Source organism: Amblyomma mixtum, chromosome 2 (genome assembly GCF_055824585.1).
Source record: "Amblyomma mixtum isolate Tamu chromosome 2, ASM5582458v1, whole genome shotgun sequence".
Taxonomy (NCBI): Eukaryota; Metazoa; Arthropoda; class Arachnida; order Ixodida; family Ixodidae; genus Amblyomma; species Amblyomma mixtum.
In genome coordinates, this window is record NC_143013.1 from 63,612,178 (window position 1) to 63,638,020 (window position 25,843).

The following is a 25,843-nucleotide window of genomic DNA, read 5'->3' on the forward strand; positions in this document are numbered from 1 at the left end:
TTTCTCTGGGCGTTTCGACGGATGTAGCCCGCTTTTCTCTAGCTTTTTTAAAAATGAATAGGTTCTATGCCATGGGGTATAGATACGAAATACACCCGATGCTTTGTTTTCTTTGTTTTTTTTTTTGCGGCTGCGCATTCTTGAGTCCACCACAACTTCTGTTTTTTTATGTACAAAAAAAACGCTTGCATCATTAAAGTCAGCACTTTACATAATTTTTCGAAATAGGCTTTCTTAACTAGAAGAGAGCTTTTTTCGGCTTATCATTGTCATCGGCGTAGTACATCAGAATACTTTAAGACGAACTAACTAGGAGGCTACTTAAATAACAAGGATCAGTGTTCCTTCTTCGGACAGATGCAGCTACAACTGCCAAAGCAGCGCTTCGGTATTAGTCACGATTGCTCGCTGAGAATTCGTACAAGTACCGAATACTCGTCAAAATATCTGATTCATAGCAAATTCTGTAGCAAGGCTACACAACTTATCTCGAGTTCGGTTTGGGGAAAGTACCTACTATTCGCACACCCATTGTGCGTAGCCCTAAGGAAATATTCCATAATACCAACGGCATGTATATTTGTCTCCATGAAAATTCTTCACGAAAAGCCACTGACAATAACTGCAAAGCACAACCGTTCCGGCCGCCGCCGTGGATCTGAGGTTACTGTGCTCCAATGCTGACCCGAAATCGGAAAATTTCAATGCAGTCGTAATGCTCGAGACTCCTGCGTTGTGCGATGTCGGAGCACGATAAAGCTGAAACCGAAATCAAATGCACATTTCGTAGATTCCCATCGCCTTTTGCGCTTCGCCTCTATCAGAACACGGCAGCGTGAACATACTTCGTGGTATTTGAGGAAAGGAAATCGCGCAGTAACGGTTGAACTTCTCGGTGGACACCTCAACCGCGATGTGAGGGAAGGGAAGGAGGTGGGAGCAGAAGAGCCCAAGAGTTGCCGTAATGGAGGACGCAAAAAAATTTAAGGTCCGAAGGGCCAATGAAAACTGAAGGGGACACGGTAGCGTAGAGGGTTGGTTCCATATATGCAGAACGTCATTCTGTACTTCACATTCATAGATCGCTCGGAGTCCTCATGCCACTACCACCGCAGTGGTGCAGCGGTAGCGCTCGACCCCACCACCCAGTGATGGCAGGTGCTGCGATGGATGGGGCTTGTGAGATCCAGCTGCAGTGCCACCTGCCACAGTGTTTAGGTTTAGGTTTATTGGGGTTTAACGTCCCAAAGCGACTAACGCTATAAGGGACGCCGTAGTGACGGGCTCCGGAAATTTTGACCACCTGTGGTTTTTTAACGTTCACTGACATCGCACATACACGGGCCTCTAGAATTTCGCCTCCATCGAAATTCGGCCGCCGCGGCTGGCATCGAACCCGCGTCTTTCGGGTCAGCAGCCGAGCGCCGTAACCACTGAGCCACCGCGGCGGGCCCTGCCACAGTGGGCAGGTTGTGATGACGTCACAGCCTCACGTGACCTAGGCTACTTTGCCGGCGATGCAAACCATGACACCGGATTCTCCGCTTAACGAGGACCGTTCTCCACATTCGATAGGGCACGGCGGTCCCCAGTGCATTACGCATCACAGTGCCCGTCACAGTGAAACGCAGCCAAAAAATTCGGCGGCTCTCCCCAGTTGCGCATAAGGCGCCTCCACATGGAGTCTTTGCGGGATATAAGGCGAGGCAATTACGAGTTGCCTCGCAGTGAACCACCGAACTGTCCCTGGTTTCGCTCGGAACACAGCGTTGGGCGAGAGGGCTGAGCGCCAATCGGTAGAAGATTGCATGCCCGGCAGCTATAGCGGTCCATACCATTGCCTTGTATACGGCAGAGTTGAGCGTTCTCTCTAACATTCAGGCAATATGGGTATAGTGTCCGAACGGTAGATCCACCATATATGGCGGTAGGGTCGCTAAGCCCGTAACATCATCGACCTGCTAACAACGGTCGTCCAGCCAGCTGGGGACGTGTGGAGCCGAGCTGTTCCTGAGTCACTGCGAAATTTCCTCCAGTGATTCCAGCGGCTCGCATCCTAAGCACAACCTTTAATGGGTGATTAGGGCCAACTTGGGACACGTCATTCCAGTGGCAGCTAGGTCTCGCTCCTGCTGCCTCCCAACATTCGAGCCCGAAACCTTAAGTGGTCAGCTCGAAGCTGGTACGTGTGTGACATGTTTGTGGAACTATATGAATATGGAAGGTATGCACAATGCTTGTTCTTATAAGGTAATCTGAACAGCACAGGAAATGTGAAAGTTGAGTAGTCGGAATTAAATTTTCGGACCTGCTCCCATAACTTTTTTGAAAAGGCGGAACTACTGATAAAAGAAATATAATTCTGCCGTGAGCTTTTTTCTGCGTTTTGACGAATGTAGCGCGCTTTGGCTCTAGCTTTTTTAAAACTCTGCCATGGCGTATACATACGAAATACACCACATGCTTTGTTTTTTTTTTCTTTTTTGCGGCTGTGCATTCTTGAGTCCGCCACACCTTCTGTTTTTTTTTTTTCTGGACAAACACTTTAGTTTGGGGGATACCTATCCCTCGTTGCAGAGATTACGCAAGTAGTGAATTTTCCATTTATGTCATCTGTGCTGAGCTCTTTGCAAAATACTTTGTCTAATGTGGCATGGGTTGCAAAAAGCGACCAATCAGCTCGATGGAACTTCCAGCGTTGTGGTCTGGTTGGGACGATAGGCGCTGACGATGATAACTTAATAACTGCAACGCAATGATCACTTCCTAGAGGGCAGTCGAAAATATCCCGTATAAAATCATTAAAAACTAAAGGTGATGTGAAAGCCAAATCAAGACAGCTTACTTTACCCGAGCTTGGGCTACAGTAAGTGGCCTTTCCTTTGTTTAATAGGCATGTATTATTGGAACGTATAAAATTTTTCATTTTTTGCCCTCTTCTCTCGGTCCCGTCACTTTCTCAAAAAGAAGAGCGAGCATTAAAGCCCCTGAACACAAGGTATGGTTCCGAGTTGTTTGAAAAGGTCTTCTAGTTCTTGGATTGCTACAGTCAGGTCTGATGGGATCTACATACATAAAGCATATTGTTATTGTTTTGTGGCTGATGATTATAGACATGAACATTCACCGAGAGGTTAACAGCATAACTATGCGTGAAAAGCCCACTTTTTAGTGTTTTTATCAGTTTTTGCTGAGCGCGAATCATGGCCACATGACGTGTTGAACTTCAGCACATATTGCAAGCAAATTTGAGAGGACACTTAAGCTCCTCGTTAAGGGCATGACGCGACAGCGTAATGGATTAGGTTTTCAATTCTGAGCAGTTTGACGCCTCTGAACGCGTTTTTCATTCATTTTTCAGTTGGTTTAACTTAATTAATCGAGCAGTTGTACACTGCACATTTTCATAACTAGCACCATCAAGCATTGCCTTTTCATTCTGAGCACCTTGACGCCTTTCAACCCCCGGTTTTCAATTTTTTCATTCCTTTAATCAAATAATCAAGTCATTAAAATGATTTAACTGAGTCGTCATCGCCTATCACACACCAATCATTTATCAGTAACTGGAACCGCAAATTACCACGATACGTTTTTACGCAGGCCCCGATCATAGGTCACCGGTTGGAATCTCTGCCGCAAGCTAGGCTCTAACTTAACTGGTCAGTTTATGCTGCACGAAACCCTGAACCGTATGACACCATCCGGAACATTGTGCGACCAACGGTTAGCATGATATGATGTTTTTACGCAGCCCCGGCTTATCGACCGAACGAGCTGTATACGCTGCTGCGTAAAACTTGTGCGTCAGCACCAGCGTAGACTTTCAAACCGTTTCCTAAAAACACAATCCGCCAGCACAGGCGGCCGACGCGCAACTTCTAGACCGCCCAAAGACCGATCGTGTTCGTGCGCTGAAAGACACCACTGGGAAAATTTAGGAAGCAGAGGTGAAAGCAATAAGGTCGAGGCCCCGTGCACAAACTGCTTGCAGCTGCGCTTCCTGAATTTGCGCCTGTTGTGTATTTCAGAGGACAAGCACGACGGTATAAACGCATCTACAGGAATTTTCATCGCAGCGTTGAATGCAATTTACACACTAATGACAAATTTAAAGCCACAACACTCGCGTATTCGGCGGCGTATAAGCTGCGGAACTGACAGACTGTAGTCGCACACACCGTTTCTTGCTCCTGCGGCTGATATGGCGGCAGGCTTTGAGAAGACTGTGGTCACGTCAATGCACTCCGAAGACAAGTCCGTGGCAGAAGTCCTTTCACCACCGATGGCGAAGATCCCATGTTGGCAGCCGATGGTCCGGCGAATGGCGACCACGAATACAACGTTGTCAAGCGCCGGTTTCGGGCACTGTAGGTGAACAGAAATTCCGGGTTCTGCAACAGTCCCCCCCCCCCCCCCCCGCTTTAAAAGGGGGGGGGGGGGGTAATTCATTAGCTTCTTTAGGCAAGGTCGGTTTCGCACGGCCAGCATGAATTGGGAGGATAACGTCGGACCACCGCCGCCGCTTTGCTCTGCTAGGCACAGACAAAATTCTCGCCAAATCTCGCGCCGCTGCTCATATGGCGTTATCATCCTAGTCGGCACGTGCCCGAGCTGAGGCCATAGCAGCGCCTTTGATTTCTCTAGATGCCGGTCATTCCTTATCATACTACAGTTTTACAGAGGTCCTCGTCTTATCTAGGCGTTAAATGTTTGACTGCTCATCGTTTTTTTTTTTTCTCTCAGGCAGGCGCATACGAGAACCGCGTGACTTGCGTTGGCGAAAGGGTCGACGGACAAGCGTCACAGACTGGTTGGCCGTCGCCAAGAGTGCGCCCGCACCTGAACGGCAACTCTGTATGTCGTCCCAAAGAAAGCCTTCACTTTTGAACATGGAAATAGACTTTAGTGGACTTCACTTATGCAGTTAAGGCACTAGCCGATAACGAGCAGTTTGTTCGTTTTTCAGCATTTTTGTAGCGAAAGCTTCATTAGCCACGAACTTGCGATGTCGCTGTGGCGGTGCCCCGGGGGCGTATTCGCCAACTGCAGCCTGTACAGCCACACGGCTTGAAACCACGGTGAATTGATCACGGTGACTGAAGATTGTCACAACGGCTTACCTAAAAGGGATAATTATTCCCTAAATAATGCTTAAAAGTCTATACCAACCTATTGTTACTAACTATGTAATATTTAGTTTAAATTCAAAATTGATATTCCAGCGCTGTGAATAATCTGTGTAAAAGTATGCAGAAAATGTTTTGAAAATCTTAAACGGCGTTATATGCCACTAAGCATCACGATTTGCGACCTAAAAGGGGAAAAAAATTGGAAAATGAAATAAAAGAAAACAATAAAATTACAGTATAGAGAGCGGAGTCGAACGGCCGACCTTCCATACGCAACACGTGCCTCTAATCCACTGCGCCATAGCGGCGATGTCATGCCGTCGTTCTGAATGAAGATTTATAACCAGCCTTAAAGGTGGCTGCTACCTGCCGGTGGGCGGCGCTGTCATCACTGGCTGTACCGGCTGCATTTGGCGAACACGCGCCCCGCGGAGGCACAGAGACCGACCTTGAGCCGTTGCCTAGCAACCGCCGCAGCTGGCGGACGCTTCGCGCTTGCCGCGCCATCTGGCATGACGTCACACCGCGCGCCTCGCCGCGGAGTCGTATTTTCGTATACCTTTTTGATTCTTACGTATTCTGATTTTTCTGCTGAGCACGATAATCCTCTGGCCCTGGCGTATTGTTCAGTATGGTCGATCGCTTTTTGTAGCCGCTCTTGTTTAGCTGCTAGGGAGCCTGTGGTTGTCCATATTGTTATGTCATCTGCATACATTGCGTAGCTGATGTTTTCTATTTCGTCCAGTACTTTCGTGAGTCCTATCATCGCTATGTTGAATAGTAGCGGTGATATTACTGAGCCTTGCGGGGTACCCTTGTTTGGCACCGTGAAGCTCTCCGATCTTGTATCTCCGATGCCTATCGTAGCTGTTCGTTCCGTGAGAAAGGCTTTGACATAATGGAAGGCTCTGCTTCCACAGTTTATGTTAATGAGACCTTCCATGATGGCCGCATGTCCCACGTTATCGAAGGCTCCCTTTATGTCGAGTGCTAGCACTATGTGTTCGCCGCTTCTTGGTATTTCAGTGAGGACATCCTCCTTTAATTGTAGGAGTACGTCTTGCGTGGACAGTCCCCTTCTGAAGCCAAACATGGCATCAGGGTAATATCCCTTGTCCTCCATGTAGTTTGTGATCCTTTCATTAATCACCCTCTCGTATATCTTCCCTAGACAGGAGGTTAGGGAGATTGGTCTTAGGTTTTCAATTTGGAGTCTTTTACCCGGCTTGGGTATCATAATTACCTCTGCATGTTTCCATTCCGCCGGCACGATTCCTTTTTCCCAGATAGCGTTTAGGTACTTCGTAAGCTCGGCGATGGCTGTGTCTCCCATGTTTCTAATGGTAGCGTTATTTATTTTGTCCTTTCCAGCTTCCGTATTCTTTTTTGCTTCCCCTATGGCTGCCCTTACTTCCTCCTCGGTGATTGGCCTATCCATCTCGGGGTTGTTTTCGCCGGTCTATACTTGGTCTTGCTTTGAGTGCATGATTGTGCCGTAGCATTTTTCCCTCAGTGCTTGTGTTAGTTGGTCTTCCGTTCCAGGGAAGGTGTGGAGTACTTTTTTCATGGACTTGCCGCTTTCCGTTTTGGTTTTTGTGGGGTCTATCAAAGCTCTTAGTATATTCCAAGTTCGGGCCGTGCCTAGTGTTCCTCTAAGTGTTTCCTTGAACTGTTGCCAGTTTTGCGTGGCGATGTTGTCTGCGTGCTCTGATGCCTTCTTAGTCAGTTCTGCGATCTTCAGCTTGAGTTTCCTGTTGTGTTTTTGCTGCCTCCATCTCCTGATAAGGCTTCTTCGTGCTTCCCATAGGTGAAGAAGGTGGCTGTCTACGTCTGGGTGTTGTTCCGTGCGAACGATCATCTTCGTGTATTTTTGTCTGACCTTCATAAGCTCCGTGCACCACTCTTCTATATTGGTTATCGGTTTTATTATTTCGTCGCTGTGGTTTCTGAAGGCTTCCCAGTCTGTGATTTTGGCAGTCCCTAGGCATGTCTTCATTTCTCCTGCGGCTATTTCTAAGTTAAGGATGAAGTGGTCGCTCCCTAAGGTTTCCATTGTATTTTCCCATTGGATATTCTCGTTGTTTTTTGAGAAGGCTAGGTCAGGCGTGGTGTCTTTGCAGGCGCTGTTTCCTATCCTCGTCGTAGTTTTGGGGTCGTTAGCTAGCTCCATGCAGTATTTTTCTGTGCTTTCTGCTATGCTTTTACCTTTGGCATTGAGTTTTTGGTACCCCCAGATGGAGTTACGTACAGCCTCCCCTACCACGAACTAAACAAGCAAGAGACTCTACAAATCGACAGCATACTACGCAAAGCGTACATAACGGCGCTCAAACTTCCAATGACCACACCAACCGAAAAACTAATGGCCCTGGGAGTATCAAACACCTTCGACGAACTACGAGAAGCGCAACGTAGTGCGCAATTAGACAGACTCACTCAAACCAGAACGGAAAGACACCTACTGGAGAAATTACGGCTACCTCTAGGTACACAAGAGACAAGGAACAGATTAATAATGAAGACAGAAACAACATCCGGGTAAGACCAATACCTCGACACATGGATCCGAATTTACATCATGAAAGACGACAAGCCAGAGTCCGAGCACTCACAAGGGAACTCAGCGACAATCCCAACGTAGTCTACACGGACGCAGCAAAGTACCGATACCAACGCAAAACAATCGCCGTTGTAACAGACGAAGGAGGGCAAGAAATAACCAGCGCAACGATCAACAACCCAAACATAGAAGCAGCTGAAGAAGCCGCCATTGCTCTCGCAATATCGCACGGCAACGCAACAGGACACAACCTCACTATAGTGACGGACTCCAAACAAGCATGTAGAAACTACACAAGAGGCAGGATCGACAGCATCGCCAATCATATTCTACACACGACGAGAAGACACAAAAACACTAAACATAGTATAGTGTGGGTTCCGGGACATGAGGGGATGAGGGGCAACGTGGCAGCAGACGAGTTAGCTCGAGGATACGTCAACCGAGCAGACTCAGCACTTTGCACCACAGGCACCTTTGACCCAGTTACCCCCACGTACTCAGATATACTCGATCATTACAGGGATCAGCGGAAACGCTACCCAGCCCCACACAAAAGGCTCACCAAAGAGGAGGCGGTAGACTGGCGCAGACTACAAACCGGTACCTACCCACACCTTCATAAACTACACAAGATTTTCCCTACACAATATGCAGACGAATGTCCGTGGTGTCAGGGTAAACCTACACTAGAACATATCACATGGACCTGCCCTAAGGCAGACTTAGAGCCAAGAATAAACCCGAGTGTGATGCAGTGGGAGCACTTGCTGGCCAGCGAGGACGAGGAAGCGCAACGATTCCTAGTGCGCCGAGCCACGATGGCAGCAGTTAAGTGCGGCATCCTGGACCAAGGATCGACCACGGCGCCCAGTGACCCGTAAGGGTCAAGAACACCAATTTATTGACAATAAAGTTTCTTCCATCCATCCATCCATCCATCGCCGCGGAGCCGCCGCCGTTGTCTGACATGACGTCACACCACTTGCCTCGTCGTTGCGATCGCTTTCGCTGCATATCCTGGCATAGCCGAGCTAAGCCGCTGCCAATTTTTTTGCGGATCGCACTGTGCGCAGCTCTGAGAATATGCGAGTGCCGCGCAGGAAGGTTCACAAGACGATTGCTGCGTCTGTCTGCAAGAATGACAATAAAACAAGGAGGAGCTGTTGCCCTCGCAGCATGTGTACCGCAGATGTACAGCGCCGCTGATCTCTGCAAATGTCGTCATTTTTTTTAAATTCAGGGGGCACTTTGACTGTCTAAAGTGCGTAGAGGCGAAAGCGTTTTCCGCATCACTTTGCCTATGTGACACTGGTGACGTCACCACTGGATGACATCACACATAATTGATGACGAAGTAATGACAAATTACTAAATGACTAATTACTGATCAATCACTCAGCACTAATTGACTGCTAATTAATAGCGCTTAAGCTTCGCCTTTAGGAGTGGAACGCGACAGCGTGTTGTAGCGCTGCCAGGAACACGATGCCAGGGAGTCCACAGAACGCCACCATCCGTTCGGCGCGATGCCTTACCCTCTGAACGCAACGCTTTTTGAGGAAAGGAAATGGCGCTGTAATTCTCAGTCATCTCGGTGGACGCCTTAACCGCACCGTACAGGAAGGGAGGAAGTGGCAGTGAAAGAAGAAAGAGGGGCCGTGATGAAGAAACTGAAAATTGTATTTGAGGAAAGGAAATTACGCAGTAACTGTCTCACATATCTCGGTGGACACCCGTCAAAACGGGGACACATCTGTCGACACGGCTGGCGACACGGCTGCCGACACGGATTGCTAACGACAGCATGAGGCATTAAAGGCTTTCGCCTTATTATAACATAGGCGTTTTATTATCATTTGCTGCTGATATAATGGTTGCAGAGTAACGAGGCAGGATTGTGCACGATGAACAGGTAAAAAATTTTAAGGGGAAATGCGAACGTATTTCGAGTACCGCACATGTCGGCATCCAAAAACGAACTAACAAGGAAGGACGGAACTTATTGTGTAGGCATTTTTTGTGCCTTTTTTTAGTTTTGTGATGTCATCAACTCGTAGACAACTGCTTTAGACACGTTCCTATCTCGTGGCTAGTTGGGTCCCATCACGTGACTGGTTGATGAAGTCACTATCACTATTATTACTACCATTAACTGTTTTTTTTATTCAAGCTGTTTGCCATTAAGCATAATGAAAAAGGGAGAGAAAGTTATAAAAAGGAGCGTAAACAAGCCTCGCATAAAAAGCGGCAAAAGTTCGCGATAAAGCGATTATCTTGAGTCCGCATGCGATAGTCGTCTGCAACGTCCCATCGCAGGCCAACCTTTCTTAGGAAGCGTCGTCTCACGGAAGCTGTAGCCGGGCAAGTCCACAGCAAGTGTTTTTCGTAACTGTTACTATCACCAACTATTTTTACTGTCACTATTTTTATCAATCATTAATTACCTCAGGACGAACTGGCGGGCTAGTTGGTTGCACATCTCAAAAATTTTAACGAGCGCACGAGAATGAAACAAGGACAGAAAGAAGACACACACCACAAAGCGCCGTAGCCGGGCACTTGTGGTGTGTGTCTTCTTTCGCGCTTGTTTCATTCTCGTGCGCTCGTTAAAAATTTTTGAGATTAATTACCTGTTATAATTTCATTGCATTAATTATTACCTGTTCTGTTTCATTAATTACTCTTTAATTTTTTGATTACTTTACTTAACATCGTCGTTTTATCGAGTACACACCTCGTAGTTATGCCATCCACAAGGCAAGATATGCTTTCGCATTTAAAAAATGAGAATTAATCACTAAATTTCACACTTTTGAGGGAATATGTTTTGGACATCTTGCGGGAATACATACTGCGCATTTATAACCATTTTCTATATCGAAAAGGAGAACGCAATGTACACGCTGTTCAAAATTAGGTCTTATTGATCTTTAAAAAAACACCAAAAGCAGTACACAAAAGTCATTATTTTAGATGCCTTGTGTGCTCAGGCAGACGCAAACATTGAAGAAATTGATCAAATGAAATTCATTAATCAAATTTTCATTTATTGCAGTTAGCGTGCATGTTTATATTGATAACATCGACGCAGTGGCATTCAAGGACTATTCTGTTTTGTACAATTTTAGTAACGCGTCTGGGTTCTGATATATGCATGTCTAAAATTTCAGTCCAAACTCTCATTACGCATGCAAGACCGCGGAGCTCGGCACGAAGCTCCTCCCTGAGGTGACGTAGCTGCTGCCTTGGGCAATTCGACTGGAAAAAATGCCGAGGTACATGCGACAACTATACATTTTCAGAAATGGGAAGCAAACATTTAAATCGCTTACTATTTACAAATATGTGCGCGCCATAGGTCGTACTGCGCGTGTACGCTGGCCTGAAACAGTGCGTACATGATTTCTACAGCGCACTTCACAGCTCACCGGAGTATCTAGAGCACACAATGAAATTAAGGGTTATTTATGCAGATATATTAATGTTACATAAATGAGTATATCAGTACCTTTACAGCCATCGCATGCTTCATCTAGCTTGGCGTGACCAAGGCATGACTACTTTGTGTCTGACACAAACGCTGAGGACAGCTACCATAACAAAATGAAAATAAACATTCGCTGTTACAAAATTTATTCCCTAGTAACGCCACGTCAGAAGAGAAGCAAGAACGCTGGTTTCAGTGCGTTAAGTAAGTGTCTAAAGCTTGCCATAGTTGCGCTCAAAGCAACGGCATCTATTCTTCGCTGTTGTATAACCTTCGACACTAGCCAACCAGCTGGCCTGAAACAAGCCACCTGTACGTCAGATTATCGCATTTGAGCACGGGCTCCAGCATTCGTTAGTGGCAGAAGGCATCAGTCGCCCGGCTAACCGCATACTTTGCCTTACTACTACTTTGACGAGGCGATGCAGCAGTTACTCAGCGGGTGGTTCCCATGCTGGCAGACGTGCCCATGTCTGGCTTCGAAGACGTGTTTCTGAGATTGAAACGTCGCGCGATAGGCTGGGCAGAGAGCTGCCAATTACAGCAGTTCTTTAATTACTGGCGTGTTAAGTATTAGGATACTGAGCTTCGTGGTTATGTCTCTCTCGATCTAGAGAGAGACAGGAAAGGGAAAGCCCTAAACTGAAAGACAGGGAAATATTTGGCGAACGATTTAACATGGTTAGGGAAATGAAAACTAGATGCACTTCGACTTCGGTTTCGCTTCGGTTTCGGTTCGAGGCTTAGTATTCGACGTCAAGTGAGCTTCAGACAAAGATCGGTAAAATCAGACTTAGCTCCGCGACAGCGTTCATGGCTTAAGCCCATACGAGATAAATTGGCGATTCTCTACATTCATAGATCCCTGGGAGTCCTCATACCACTCCGGGCGCAGTGGTGCAGCGGTTAAGCGATGACCCTGCGATGGCAGGTGCTTCCACCGAATGTTTTGCGCAATGACTTTTAAGGGGCATAACAGCTCGCTGGCTTTGACTGGGATGCACTAAGGAGAGCTCCGGCTGCATTGAGAGTTCGCTGGGTCACGTTGGCGATTCTGAGGTGGCACTGGACAACACTTGATTTCGCTGGCACTGCGATGGCTGACACCGGGCCGCACTGGCACACATTTATTACCGCTGAAATCGAACGTCAGTGCACTGAAACTGCACTGGACCGCGCTGTGAACGCACTGGGCCGCATTGGGTCCACGAAATGCTCTTCACACTGCCACGCTCGCGCATTGCATCGCGCTTGTGGCGACTGAGGGTGTGTGCTGCGTTCGGTTGTAGGAGTATGGGCATCACCGTGCCTCATGTCTCACTTTGTCTTTTGTGTTCTGCCATGAGATAATGCAACCCTCGCCCCGTTTACACACATTTGCTCAAACCTGCAGGGCATCTGGCAAGAGACGTGTTAACAGAACTTGACAACAAACAACTTGACTTGACAAACGGCGCATCACTAATTGTAAACCCGATCAAGGACAAAACGCCAGTTTGTCAGCGTCGTCTAAGCGAACAAATTTACTGTGCGAATAGGTGTAGTCTTTGCGAAAGCCGATCAGCTGTTCAATAAAAAATTAAGAGTTCTTCTTTGCACTCCTCAACTTCGACGCTTAAGGGATTCAGTAAAGGACGCCACGTTAATAGACATATATACGTACATACATACATAGCGCGACCACCCACAGGGAGATTGCGCGCGCCGTTAATTAAAGAACTCCAATGCTCATCTGGAAAATGAATAAATATAAACTTCCAAACATCGTCCTATCTTCACTGTTTCGTAAACACCCCCATTGCGATTATGTATAGGGATGATAACCATTATTCCGGCCGCCATGCTAAGCAGTCGTCTCAGTCGCTGCCTTTAAGACCAACATGCTTGCGGCCGAGGCTGGCAAATATCTGGTCCAGTGTGGTGTCACTGAGGTAAAAAAAGTGAAACTTGTGCTTCCGCTTGAGGAATAGTAGGCGGTCGAACGTCTCGCACAGGCTGGCCAGTGGCTCAAAAATTCGAAATTCCAGCAGGCCCTCGTAGCATCGCACCAGCGTGCACGTCGGGAAGTGGTCCACCATGTCCAGTACGATAAGACGCTGGTGCTGCAGGTCAGACTTGCGGTCGGGGAACGTGTACACGGTGATCGTGGTGCCGCGGCAGTACCTGTCACTGAGTTCCTTCACCGAGCCAATGCATTCGATGCGACCGGCCGCAATGATGGCGATCCGGTCGCAGGCGCTCTCGTAGTGGTGAAGATGCTCGCACGCCAATACCACAGTGCTGAACTGCCGAAGGGATTCCAGCACCCGTCGTACCACCGAGTGCGTCTGCGTGTCCAAGTCCGGAAGGTCCAGCAGGTATAGCCTGGGGAAGGCCATCAGCGCCAGGGCCAGGGACAGCTGAATCCTGGCGCCCACGGCGTACGACCCGATGGCCGCATCCGGTTCGGCGAGGTCAACGATGCGCAGAAGAGACCTCGTGATCCGTGGCACGTCCTGGACTCCGCGAAGCACGGCAAGCAGGCAGATCATCTCTCGGCCCGTTAGCGCCTCCAGGAGACCCCCGGCAAACGGAACATAGCCGACGTTGCGTAGCCACTGTCGGTAGTGGAGGGTGAGGGACATGGGACCCATGTAGGCGTCCCCGGACGTCGGGAACAGCTCGCCGCCGAGAACGCCGAGCAGGGTGGACTTGCCGGTTCCCAGGACGCCAACGAAGCCGAGACACTCGCGGTTTGGCACTGAGAAGCTGATGTTGTCGATCGCGAGGCGGGGTCGAAAGAAGCCGTGCGTCTTGCTCAAACGTCTCACGAGCAGCCCGTGTTGTTCGAAGTCGCGCTTGTTGTAGATGTTCTCTACCTGCTGCCTCTCTTTCATGACGCCTTCGTCATCCGAAGAGTCCGGGAACGGTTTGCTTGGGGCGGTGGGTTCGCTGGTCCCAAAACGCGACCAGAGGCGCTGCAACAGCTCGGAATCGAGGAAGCTGACCAAGACAAAGCAGAATCCGCCCTCGAGCATCAGGGAAAACATTTCGTAAAAGCCCGTATTCAGGCCCACGCCGAAGGGCTGTAGCTGGTCGACGGAATCTGCAGGGATCAGTGTTAATAATTTATTCGCACCGCGAGGTTATAGAACAATCCGGCTCAGTGGGTAGGGTTGCGTTCAGCTGTACAGAATCTACAGGAAGCTACATTAGCCATATTGTGAGGACTTTTGACACCTGACTCTTCATCTCCAACTGAACAAATCAGTTGACCTACAAGATCGGAATCAAATGATTTGACTGAACTGAGTACAGCTGAACTCGACTAACTGGTCTGAAACGAATAGGAAAGAACCGAATGCAAGAGGAACAGCAACATTGCGGCTATATAAATTATGGCAACCTGCCTCGTTGAACTCACGCCAATAAGTATAACTTAGGATGGTTATGGACCAAGCGCTGTTTCGGTATATTTGTTGGTGTTTGGCCACAACTAAAGCTCTGACACCAGGGAAAATGTAACATTAGACAGCGTCCACGAATGACGCACGCCAGCAAAATACGCACGAGCGTTCTTGAGCGGCGGGCAGCATTCCTCCAGCCTCTGCGTGAAGCGCACGAAGTCTTCTCGGCAGTACTGCTTCAGCGAGAGGCCGTCTTCTAAGCAGATGAGGTTCTCCTTCCTGAAAGGATGAGCTTGGTCTGCAAAGCAATGAAAGGTACAGCCTTTGTCAAAAGTTTGGAGCCCAGGGGGTTTGCTTCTGAGCCACACTGTGTGGTTCGTAATGCACCTCCAGCGCTCCAAATCTGCTGAAGGTAAGAAGATTTCTGGTCCTGCCTCCTCCAATGGGTAGGGCTGCCTCGAATGCTTCAGGATTCCCACTACAAGGCTTAGAAGCAAACCCCCTGGGCTCTAAACTTTTGACAAAGACTGTACGTGCCGCAGGAAAGAAGCAGAAGAGCACAATAAACTGGTTTCATATGACGAGCATCGCTGACTAGCTACAACTATCTATCCGCACACATACATTAAAAAAGTCACATGAAGACCTAATTAGCAGCTGTAGATGCCTTCACCGGAAGTGACGTCACCTCCGCACTGGCTACGTTACTTGTTTCTATTCAATGGGAATGCTCCCGTCTAGTGACGTCCCTTCATTATAGCCAATGGGAATTCACCGGCTTGGTGACGCCACTTCCTCGAGCTAAAGAGCCAATGGGAATGTTCCGGTCTGGTGTTGTAACTTCCCTCCAGCCAATCAGCGAATTTATCTTGAAACGGCATATCTTTCCGATAAGGCTTCTAATGCTATGACTTTAATGCTATGCTATGACTTTGACAGAACGACGGTGGTATGAGAGCAGTCTGCAGGGCTGCTAAAGCGGCTGTAGTCAATGCTGCATGATTCGAGCGGATCCATCGCCTAGTTTTGTAAAGTCCAAGCGGAGGGAGGAAATAACTTTTTATTATCCAAAAAGCAGTAAGGTTTATATATAACACTTACGGGCGAGCATCAGTCAGTGATTTCTTCAAAAAAAAACGCCTTACCCTCTATTCCTAACAGAAATCACATATGACAGAAGCCAACAGCCACAGAAACCAAGGGGCACAGGGGATTTTTTTAATTAATTTATTTAATTTGTGGTGTTGATAAATTTAGAATATTACTGAATATGTTATCGCTTAATGCTAATTGATTAGAAAAGCAGAAGAAAACACAACCACATGCCGCCGGTGGGATCCGAACCCACGACCTCTTAATGCTAATTGATTAGAAAAGCAGAAGAAAAAACAACCACATGCCGCCGGTGGGATCCGAACCCACGATCTCCGGAGATCGTGGGTTCGGATCCCACCGGCGGCATGTGGTTGTTTTTTCTTCTGCTTTTCTAATCAATTAGCATTAAGCGATAACATATTCAGTAATATTCTAAATTTATCAACACCACAAATTAAATAAATAAATTTTAAAAAAATCCCGTGTGCCCCTTGGTTTCTGTGGCTGTTGGCTTCTGTCATATTTATAACGAGCCCCTCATTCCCCTTCCCTTGTTTGCATAAATCACATATGTCGCTTAAAATTTTTCTTTCAGTTAATTAATAATAATTTCAAAGCTGACGCCTCTAATATCCTTGCTTATTCCTCGGGGCACCAAACTAGAAATCGCTATTAAATTCTCGAGTTAATTGTTTTAAATATTCTTGTTTTCCGGAATAACCTCACAGATGATGTTGTCAGGCAGAGATCATTGCATTTGTTTGAAGAGCACTTTAAATGATTGTTGTTGATGACCTTGCCGCGGTATATTTTGCTCATTTTCTATGTGCAATTCTGGTTTGTTCGTATGCGTCTGTATTTTTGTATCTTAACACATTTTTCCCACCTGCTATGTCTTATGTACAAGATCGCAGTATTCATAAATAAATAAATAAATAAATAAATAAATAAATAAATAAATAAATAAATGGCATTCCCCCAACCCCTTGACAATATGCCGGGGAGGCAGGAGTCACCGCTTGCGATGCTGGCCAAAAAGACTACATGGAGAATGACATCAGACAAAGTGCTGTAATAGAGAAATTGATAGTAGCTCGCTGTTTCTCGTCTTTATCCGTGACCGGTCTCATTCAGATCACATAGAAAAAGTTTCTTCCGTTCTTCCTCTTCGCACGTGCAAACAACGCAAGAAAGAAAAGAGAAAAATACAAAAACAACCAAGTAATCAGTGAAATCTTGTTTGTTTTTCTTTTCTAACGATCCTATTGTTGCTACACTGGAGCACTTACATGCCCTTTTTGTTACTGATGGCCAAGGCTTCAAATATTGCTATGCATCAGTAGCTCTCCATACAAGTGATTCCTCAACAGATCGAGAACCACACCTCTTGCAGTCGATCACAAAGTTGTTAGACAGATAACAAATTTCGAAATATTCACATGTTTAGGTTAGCAGCTAAAAACTGACGCAATGACTCGTCTGGTCAACCTGAAGCTATCCAATTTGAAACCAATTAACTTATGAATGCTATTTCGTGCGCAAAACCAGACCGGCACCTCACTAAACTTGTAAAGCGCTCATTATACTGCAAGTAGTTAACTCGTTGGCATAGGACCGTGGCAGTTTTCTGAATAAATATTCAATCGATTTTAAATCAGCACCAAGAAATTTGAATGAAAGAGAAAGTCAGATTCTTGGCCTCCAAGCAAAGATAGACGCACATCATCTCGACCACATGCGTGCGCCAAGGGAGTGACTATCTACAGGTCATTTGGGAACCAAGTTGCCCTGACCACATGTTCTTCAGGGCCCGTAGCCCTGTCCACATGTCCGTCATGGATCACGCCTGCCCTGGCCACATGTGATTCAGGGACCACGCTGCCCTGTCCACGTGACCTTCAGAGCAAAAGTCTGCCCGTAAACATGCCCTTCGGGGCCAAAGCCTTTCCGGCATATATGACACCCCACAGCCAAAGCCAGCTCGTCCATATGTTTCTGAGGACCCAAGCCTACCTTGCCATGCAGTATCCTCTTCGGGCAGCAGATATACGTGGGTGGGTGAGGGAACAAACGCGGCTTGGGCCGCGTGAAGGAATGGGCTTGGGCAGGTCATGTAATGTAAATGCAAAGTAACCACTGGTCCTTAAGAGTAATGGAGTAGATTCCAAGAGAGGGCAAGCGTATCATGGGGCTACAGAAAGTTAGGTGGGCGGATGAGATTCAGAAGTCTGCGGGAATAGAGTGGCCGCAACTGGTAAAGGACAGGGTTAATTGGAGAGACATGGGAGAGGCCTTTCTCCTGCAATGGATGTAGTCAGGCTGATGATGATGATGACAGTCATGATACGCGCAATCGTTGTGATTATTGCCTCTCTGTGCCAGTTATAACACTTTTCGCCCGCGTTTTTCTTCGCTTAGATGCGCACTACTGATTTCGCCATGGATTGCGACGAACAAGAAGCAAAACGGCGAGAAATCATCGCTCATTGCAGAACATGCACACTCACGATGCCTCTGGTGACGAGGTAGGTGGGCACCCAGCGAACAGGCAGCGTTATGAGGCCCCGAATCCCGGCCTGCGCGCTCGGCGAGAACAGGTACAGGTCCGTGGCAGTGGAAAACAGGGAACCCAGTACTCCTGGGCAATCGACGTGGTCATAGAAGTTTTCGACATTACCTATAGGGAGAAAGCTGGCGCCACCGCCTATGCCAATTTCGTAAAGATGTGGAGGAAGAAAAAAAAAACCTCAAAAGGGCGCGTCTGGTATTACCTTGAAGCCTAGTCATAAAAAACTAAAAAAGGATAGACTCGGTCCACTACGTGATAGTGTGTAATGCGCTGAAGCGCGGACCAGCGCAGCAAAATGACTGCAGACTCTGTGCTTGGAAACAGGTAAAATGCTTGGAAACAGGTATTTGGTCTCCACCTCACGTTATAGAAAAATACCTTCTACTGTGCGCTCTTCGGCCAAAGCTGCCCTTTCGCCATTGAAAAATGTCATCATCACCACCTGATTTGTGCGACTGCGTACTCTTAAATTCAGTTCATTCTCATTTTAAAACAATGACAGAATCGTGCCCAAAGTACGACAAAATGATTTTTGTTCTGTCATAGCGGGATATTTTGATATAGCATTATAGTATTTTCCTGTAGTACGTTTCTGTAGTTCTGTACAACGGAAAGCACCTTACTATAGAAAAAAATGGCATCACTCCAAAAAAAGTTAATGGCCAAAAATACTACAAAAAATTGTTGCGACGACAAAGAATATTCTGTTCTTTTCGACTGGACTCGACCCTAATCCAAGAAACTTCAATGATTTCTATCCGATTGGACCGTTACATAACATGCCGTTAAACCAAATGGCTTGGACACTATTCTGGCATGCACAGTCTCACATAAACCACCGACTACAGTGTTTTTGTTATGAACTTTTGGAAAATGCGACGCTTTTTTGTGGACGTGGATGTCTCAGTGGCGTTTCTAGATGGTACTTGGACAAGAATAACTCACCTCCGACGAGGTACATGGTGGCTATCGTGTAGAAGGCGTTGGATGCGTTGTCGAACCAAAATGAGAACAAGTAGGCCAAACTGATGGCCACGAAAGTATACAACACGAAGACGACAAATATGGCATCTAAAACGAAGAAAGAGCGAAAACGAAGCTTGTAAAGGCTCTTCACGACAGTGCATAGAAGCTAATAAAAGTACAAGCAAAAAAAATTGCCGGACGTTTAGTCATGTAGTAATGTGGAATAGATTGGTTAGCGCGGAATGTTGGTGCCAGTACGGTCGTTTCTTAACTCCGGGTTGGGGTCTCCTAGTACCTTTAGTGTTTATGCCGCTGCACTCGAGTTAGTGGAAAGGGTTAAAGTTAACTGAATGACATGTTTAGATTTGGAGTAATAGTGTACACTAATAGTCAAGATGTGTGATGCTAGATGCAGGGCACGTGTACATCAACCGCAGCCATGCATGTTCGCGTATACATCCATATAAGGCGGGTGTCCTGCACTAGAAGCCCAGTGAGCGAAAAGGGCGTAAGAGAGAGAGAGCAGGAAGGAGAGGAGAAAGATGAGGAGGGCGCGGACGACGACGACGACAACGCGATTTCGCCTAACGTGCAAATAACAGCTCTCGCTGTGAAAACTAAGTTGCGGCTCACGGATGAAGATCCAGCTGAGGAAGGGGCGGAAGGAAGCTGTGGCAGCGGTGAAGGCGAACGCGTGCAGCACTCCGCGGCAGCCGTCGAAGAGGAGGTGGCCCAGCCAGAAGAGGGTGCCGCCGATGCCCGTCATGAGCTGCTGGTGCTTGGTGCCCGACACGCGCTCGCTCAGCACCACGACCACAAAGTGGGCCGCGTGGTAGCACAGCGCGGTGGGCACGAACACTGCGCACAGCACGCGCACCAACACCACGTGCACCACGTAGCCGGCATTCTGGCTCCGAGGGCCGCCCAGCTCGAACTCGCGGAAGAAGCTCAGCAGTACGCCCGCGGTCTCCTCGCCCTGCGTCAAAGCACGCCATGGTCACCACACTCCCGTTGATAACGACCAAAAACGTCTGCAGGGGCGTCTCTGTTACGCAGGTGTATGATGGGCTGAGACTTCACTGTTGTCGAAACAAGTGGAACGCGTCAGGAAGTACTTTGGTATGGGCTAATTGGTTCATAGCTAAGGTTGATCTCTATAGCGCCATCTTCAGAATCAACTTTAAAGGCGCGTTTATAGTCCGACGTGGTCGGCGCGCGGGCAAGCGTCGCTCGCGGTCAGCCACGCTACGCTGGTTTCGCTACGCCAGACAAAATGCGAACCCCTCTATACTTCGGCGCTGCGCGCCGTCGGCGGCACTCTTCGGAGCATGCGCAGAACGATCGCAGACCCGCGCGCCAATTTCCGACCCGCGGGCCGTCTGCATTCCGTTCGCGCATTTTTCTTCGGCGGCTCATCCGTTTCGCTCCATCCACGGCATCGCGGCTACTACTAACCATGGCTAGGATGTTATCTGCACGACAGAAACTTGCTCTCGCGTTATTAGTACGCCGCCTGCGGCGAAAGCGCAGGCGCTCGATGTATGTGCGAGAGATTTTCTCTGAGCGGAAAAGCACAGGCGAGTACCACCAGCTTGTTCAAGAACTGCGGCAGAAGGACCCAGAGTACCATCTCAAGTACTTCAGGTAACCATACCGCACAAAGGGTGCGTTTTATTCTTGAGTAGATTTTAGCTCGCTGTGAAGTATGTGAGCAGCTTTTTATTTCTATAAAAATGCACGAAGGAAAATGGAGCCCTGTTTTATGCTTTAGGGCCGAATGCTTTCACACTATGTAATGCTGTTTGGCCCATTTTAAAAATATGGCTGTACTGTATGTAACCTGTCGAAATGGGATTTGGTGTTGCTTTGAACATGCTTAGTGCATGCTTGAAAGCCGTTATGTACAACGACCTCCCGCGCAGGATGACCAAGGCCTCGTTTGATAAACTCCTGAGCCTTGTCCATGACCGCATCCTCCATCCGCCTAACCACAAGAACCCGATCAGCCCAGGAGAAAGGCTGGCAGTCACGTTGCGGTAAATATTTTGGCTTTTAGTTGTGTTCAATAGTCTATTTACCGAGATCCACTTGTTTTTATCTGTCATCATGCTCTACCTACGAGGTTATCGTGTGTTTATCGCTGTGAATAGTATTTCCTAGATCTCGAGATGAAAGTAAGCACATAACCTCCTGATAAGGTTTAGAAAATTTTTATTCTTTTGATCTCTCTTGTTTTTATGCAGTGAAATAGCAGGGAAATCAATGCTGTGTCGTCTGACCACTTCTCGCGCTGGTCTTTCCAAACGCACATTTTCTTTCCACCTGCATACCGCGCATTTCATTCTTTTCCGTGAAAAAACAGCACGTCACAAATGACTGAACGCTTGAACATAGCTGAAGACAGCTGCGTCGTCACCCCCTCCAGCTTAATCGTATATTAAAACTCCTTTTCAACTGAGTGACACTTTACGTGCGTGCTACCCGAGTCCCAATTCTGTTTCTGGGAACGAACAGCACTGTTGCATTATAATTCAATTTTTATGTTTGTACCCGTCCCAGGTTTCTGGCAACCGGCGGCTCTATGATCGACATTGCTATGAGCTATCGCATGCATGTAAGCACGGTCTCCGGCATTCTGAAAGAGACTCTGCCTGCCATTTGGGACTGCCTTTCCCCAATTGTGCTGCGACAGCCGACCTCAGAAGAATGGCAGCTCATCAGAGAGGGGTTCGACACCAAATGGAACTTTCCCAATTGTGTAGGGTGCATAGATGGCAAACACTTCGCTATTACGTGCCCTGATGAGAGTGGTTCGGAGTATTATAACTACAAGGGTTTTTACTCGTTACTGATGCTGGCGGTCGCAGACGCAAATTACCGCTTCACACTGGTTGATATTGGTGCCAAGGGCCGACTCTCTGATGGCTCTTTCTTTCGAGAAAGCCCCATCAGAAAGAGCTTTGAGGAGAACACACTTAACTTGCCTTCGGGGCATAACGGGTGGCCACTGTGCATCGTGGGAGATGCAGCATTTCCCCTGCAGCCTTACTTAATGCGCCCTTACCCCGGCAGGCAACTTAATGACACAAAACGGGTGTTCAACTATAGGCTGTCAAGGGCACGTCGTTGCGTTGAGAACGCATTTGGAATTTTGGTTTCACGTTGGCGCTGCTTCCTAGGAACCGTTAGTGGTGATGTGGAGTTGTTAACGGACATGGTTAGTGCGGCGGTGTGCCTGCACAATTTTCTGCTGTCGGACAATGCCTATTGCCCTAATGATTATGGTGACAGGGTCAGTGGTGACAGAGTCCAAGAAGGCGGCTGGAGGCAGACCATAGCACACATAAACCATCAGGGTACTCGCAATGGCAGCCGCTCAGCTTCAGATGCCATGAGAATTCGAGACTCCATTGCAGAGTACTTCATGTCCCCAAGGGGTTCCTTGCCATGGCAACTGACGGTAGTCAGGCGATGCTAATGCACAGCACGAAGTTGTTGCCTCTCTGTCTGTAAACTGCGTTCTTTTCCATGTAAAACAAGCAAAAGTCACACGCCAGCTCAAAATGTGAAACTTTATTTAGCAATCTCGTGATCATTCAGTTCAGTAGTTGTACATGGATTGCACTAATGACATGCCACACGTGTGTTGCAACGGTTCTTGTAACATTTGTGTTGCTGCTTTTTGTACACGCATACCAAATAAAGTTGTGTGCTTGTTTTATACACCTTATTATTGAACTGTTTTCGTGTTTAACGTTTCATTTGAACACATCAAGGCATGTAGGATTGATTATGTTGCGGAAGATGTTTGATATATAAATCAACATGCCATGTGAATAAATATATGGTGGAAGTTCAGCAGTGGCCCTCTTTTTCTTCTTGTTTCCAATCAGTATAAGTCTCGAAGCATGAGATCACTTGCAAGAGTATAAAGACATGCTATTTGGTCTCAGTGATTCGAAAACATTTTTTCAGTGAAAAATTAGAGAGGGTGTAGGAAAGAGACACACCCAGGACAAACACAGGACACGGCATTTCTGCTGCGTGTGTCCCTTTCCTACATCCTACCTAATTTTGCACTGAAAAAAATGCTTTCAAGTTACCATCACATCACAGACAGCTTGCATTGCAAAAAATAAAGTGGTGAAAGAGGCAGGAGACTACTAACCACATTGAAACTTCCAATAAGTACAATGAAACAGTTCAACAGTCTAATAACAAATATATCACAGCTATGCAGCTGACTAAAACAATAGGAACATGAACACAATGATATCAAAAAACTGCGCTGCATGAGAGGAAATGCAAAAAAATGAACTCAAATGCACTTAAGGTTATCTAAAGAAACAAAGCGCAGATATCTTTGCTGTTACCTACGCTTCAAATGGTATATGTTAAAATTAAGCACCACACTGGTCAACATCTGCTATGAGTTCCATTATTTTCACTTTCAAGCGAGAGGAAATTCTCGCTGGCATCCTGTCAAGGCTCATAGCAATGGACTGCCCAAAAGCCTCATTTTCTGTGCTGTGCTTGCCCAGCTGTGAAAGGAGCTGCTGCTCGAAAGTGTCACAACCCCTTCCTTTCCTTGGCCGTTTTGAGGGTGGCTCGCTCAATGTGATGTCTTCCTGAATGGCAGGTTGACCAGGACTTGATGCCAAGGGCTCCAGGTCTTCATCAATATTGGCGATGGGCGACGGTGCTGACGAATTACCTTGAATTGCGTTAAAGATTACTTCTGCTGTTGAGGCGCTGTTATCACCTCTTGGCAGGGCACCTGAGCCCACGTTGCAGGTAGTCCTGAAAAAACAGTTTTCACTCCAGTTAGTTCAGTCTTGTCGTTTCACTTTTTTATTTTACTGCAAAAAGAGCGCCAGTGTCTTGTCGAGTGGAACAGCATTACACACAGGGAAGACGAAAGTAAGACAAACATATGAGCTTTGACTTCAACTGATGTTTGAAATTCAGTTGAAATTCAGGACCCATGTGTTTGTCTTGCCTTCGTATTCGTGCCGGTGAGTAGGGCTGTTCCAGTAAGCAAAATACTAAACCAACTGCTCCAATTGTCCCCGTTAGTATTAGTGTCACAAAGTGTTGTCCTCAAACTACGATGAGCAACGCCTCTACCTTCCAGAAGCAGGAGCCACCTCCCCGACCCATGTCCTAGGCAGGAGGCTGCCCACAGACCCTATGCAACCCTCGACCCACCCTCAGCACAAACAGCAAAGACACAGGCCGAACAACCAAGCAACGAAAAACCAATGCGCATGCCACGTTAGCCCAAAACAAAGTTTACGCGAGTTCCAAGAATGCAGCTGAGCCAAACCCATGAAACCAAACATGCAAAAACACACAACACCGAAGCAGAATCCGAAGCTCGAGGATTCACAATTTTCGCAACAGATGTCTGACCGTCCGGCAAGTTCATTTCATAGCATCTTTGGTATTACTCTAGCTTTTCAAAGCTGGCCAAAATTTTATCTGATTTTATTACGGATTGAGTCCTCTCATTTCTGAGCCGCATAAAAGCTGCGAAACGTTCCGAAAAGACCAGCAATTGTCCACACGCTTCTCCAGGGTCTTCCCCTGAAGCTATGCTGTTAAACGTAATACAGCGCAATAGTTCATAGGCAGTTACATGCAACAAAACAAAAAGCAAAAAAAGGTACTAAATGCTCCCACAAAGACGGTGAAAGTCACAGTAAAAAAGCATAAATTAACGAAGGAGGCTCAGTGAACAACATGTGCGTGAACGTAGCACACAATTCATGCAGTACAACCAGCACATTTCATGCTCGTAACTCCACGAACCTCGAGCCGCGAAAACAGGCATTCCAAAACAGAGAGAAAACAACTCACTTTCTTGGACGACCACAATTCTTGTAAAAGTTCATCGCATCGGCAAACTCCCACGTCTGCCTCGCAACGTAGGCGCTGCCGCTCCTTGTTGCGAGCTCGATTGCTTTGAGTTCACGGGTAAAGCGATCTCGCAGCTTTTTCCACAACTTGTGGCACTCTGCAACTACAAACAGGAACAAGGGACAAAAAAATAGGTCAAACATTACGGCGCAACCAGCAAGTGGGATTGGGATGCTTCGGCCGACAAACGTACAAATGAAGCCGAACGCAGCAGTCGCTAAACACCTCACCTGTGGAGAGACCACTGCATTGCCGTATCTCTTCCCACGCGTTTTCTTTGCGCGGTAGGTCCCTGAAATCGAGTCGCTTGGTATCATACACACAGGGGTGCTGTTTTATCGCTTCAATGAACCTCTCCACCACGCTATCCGACGCAAGTTCGACGTTTGAGCCGCTGGCGACACTCATGCTGCCCGCAAAGACATCCGCCATCTTTGTCTGCGCGATGCATTGTGGGTCGACGCGGTCGGCGGCGCCGGCGCGCGAATGGAGCAGAAGCCAAATCTGCGCCGGGCTCGTCGGGGCGCGCTGGCAGCCGCCGGTTACGTCGGCGCTGCAGTGCGTCGGACTATAGGAGGAGTTGTTTTCGGCAACGTAACGCAGCGTGTGCGAGCGCGCGCGCGCGCGCGCGTTACGTCGGACTATATTCGCGCCTTAACGCATCAGAGACCGTACTCAGCAAGTACCTACACTTATCAAGTCCCATTAACCTTCTTCATTCCTGCC

The 25,843-nt window shown here is 47.5% G+C and overlaps 2 protein-coding genes and 1 pseudogene across 4 annotated transcripts in view; all 3 read right to left on the reverse strand.

Annotated features, from left to right (window-relative positions):
* The window catches only part of LOC149359539 (nucleoredoxin-like protein 2), a 209,839-nt gene that overhangs the window by 19,746 nt on the left and 164,250 nt on the right, over positions 1-25,843 (reverse strand). For 2 of the 3 annotated variants that reach the window (XM_089571733.1, XM_089571730.1), the window contains exon 2: positions 4,182-4,368. The exons of the other annotated variant lie outside the window; for it this stretch is intronic. The gene's annotated coding sequence lies outside the window, so the exon portion shown is untranslated. The remainder of the gene's footprint in view (positions 1-4,181; positions 4,369-25,843) is intronic. 3 annotated transcript variants of the gene reach the window in all.
* On the reverse strand, positions 13,039-20,337 carry LOC149359540 (phospholipid-transporting ATPase ABCA1-like; annotated as a pseudogene).
* LOC149359541 (uncharacterized) lies at positions 23,599-25,264 on the reverse strand. The gene is made up of 2 exons (XM_089569073.1): positions 25,058-25,264; positions 23,599-23,998 (listed from the first exon to the last, which is right to left on the reverse strand). The coding sequence occupies exons 1-2, from the start codon at positions 25,258-25,260 to the stop codon at positions 23,599-23,601; spliced, it is 603 nt and encodes a 200-aa protein (XP_089425199.1). The 5' UTR covers positions 25,261-25,264.

Bases quoted from the DNA above. Each gene is read 5' to 3' on its own strand.
- LOC149359541 (XM_089569073.1), bottom strand. From the start codon at position 25,260: ATGTTTGACCTATTTTTTTGTCCCTTGTTCCTGTTTGTAGTTGCAGAG. The intron at 23,999-25,057 runs GTGAGTTGTTTT...CTGTTTTTTCAG, and splicing joins AATTGTGGTCGTCCAAGAAA to GACTACCTGCAACGTGGGCT.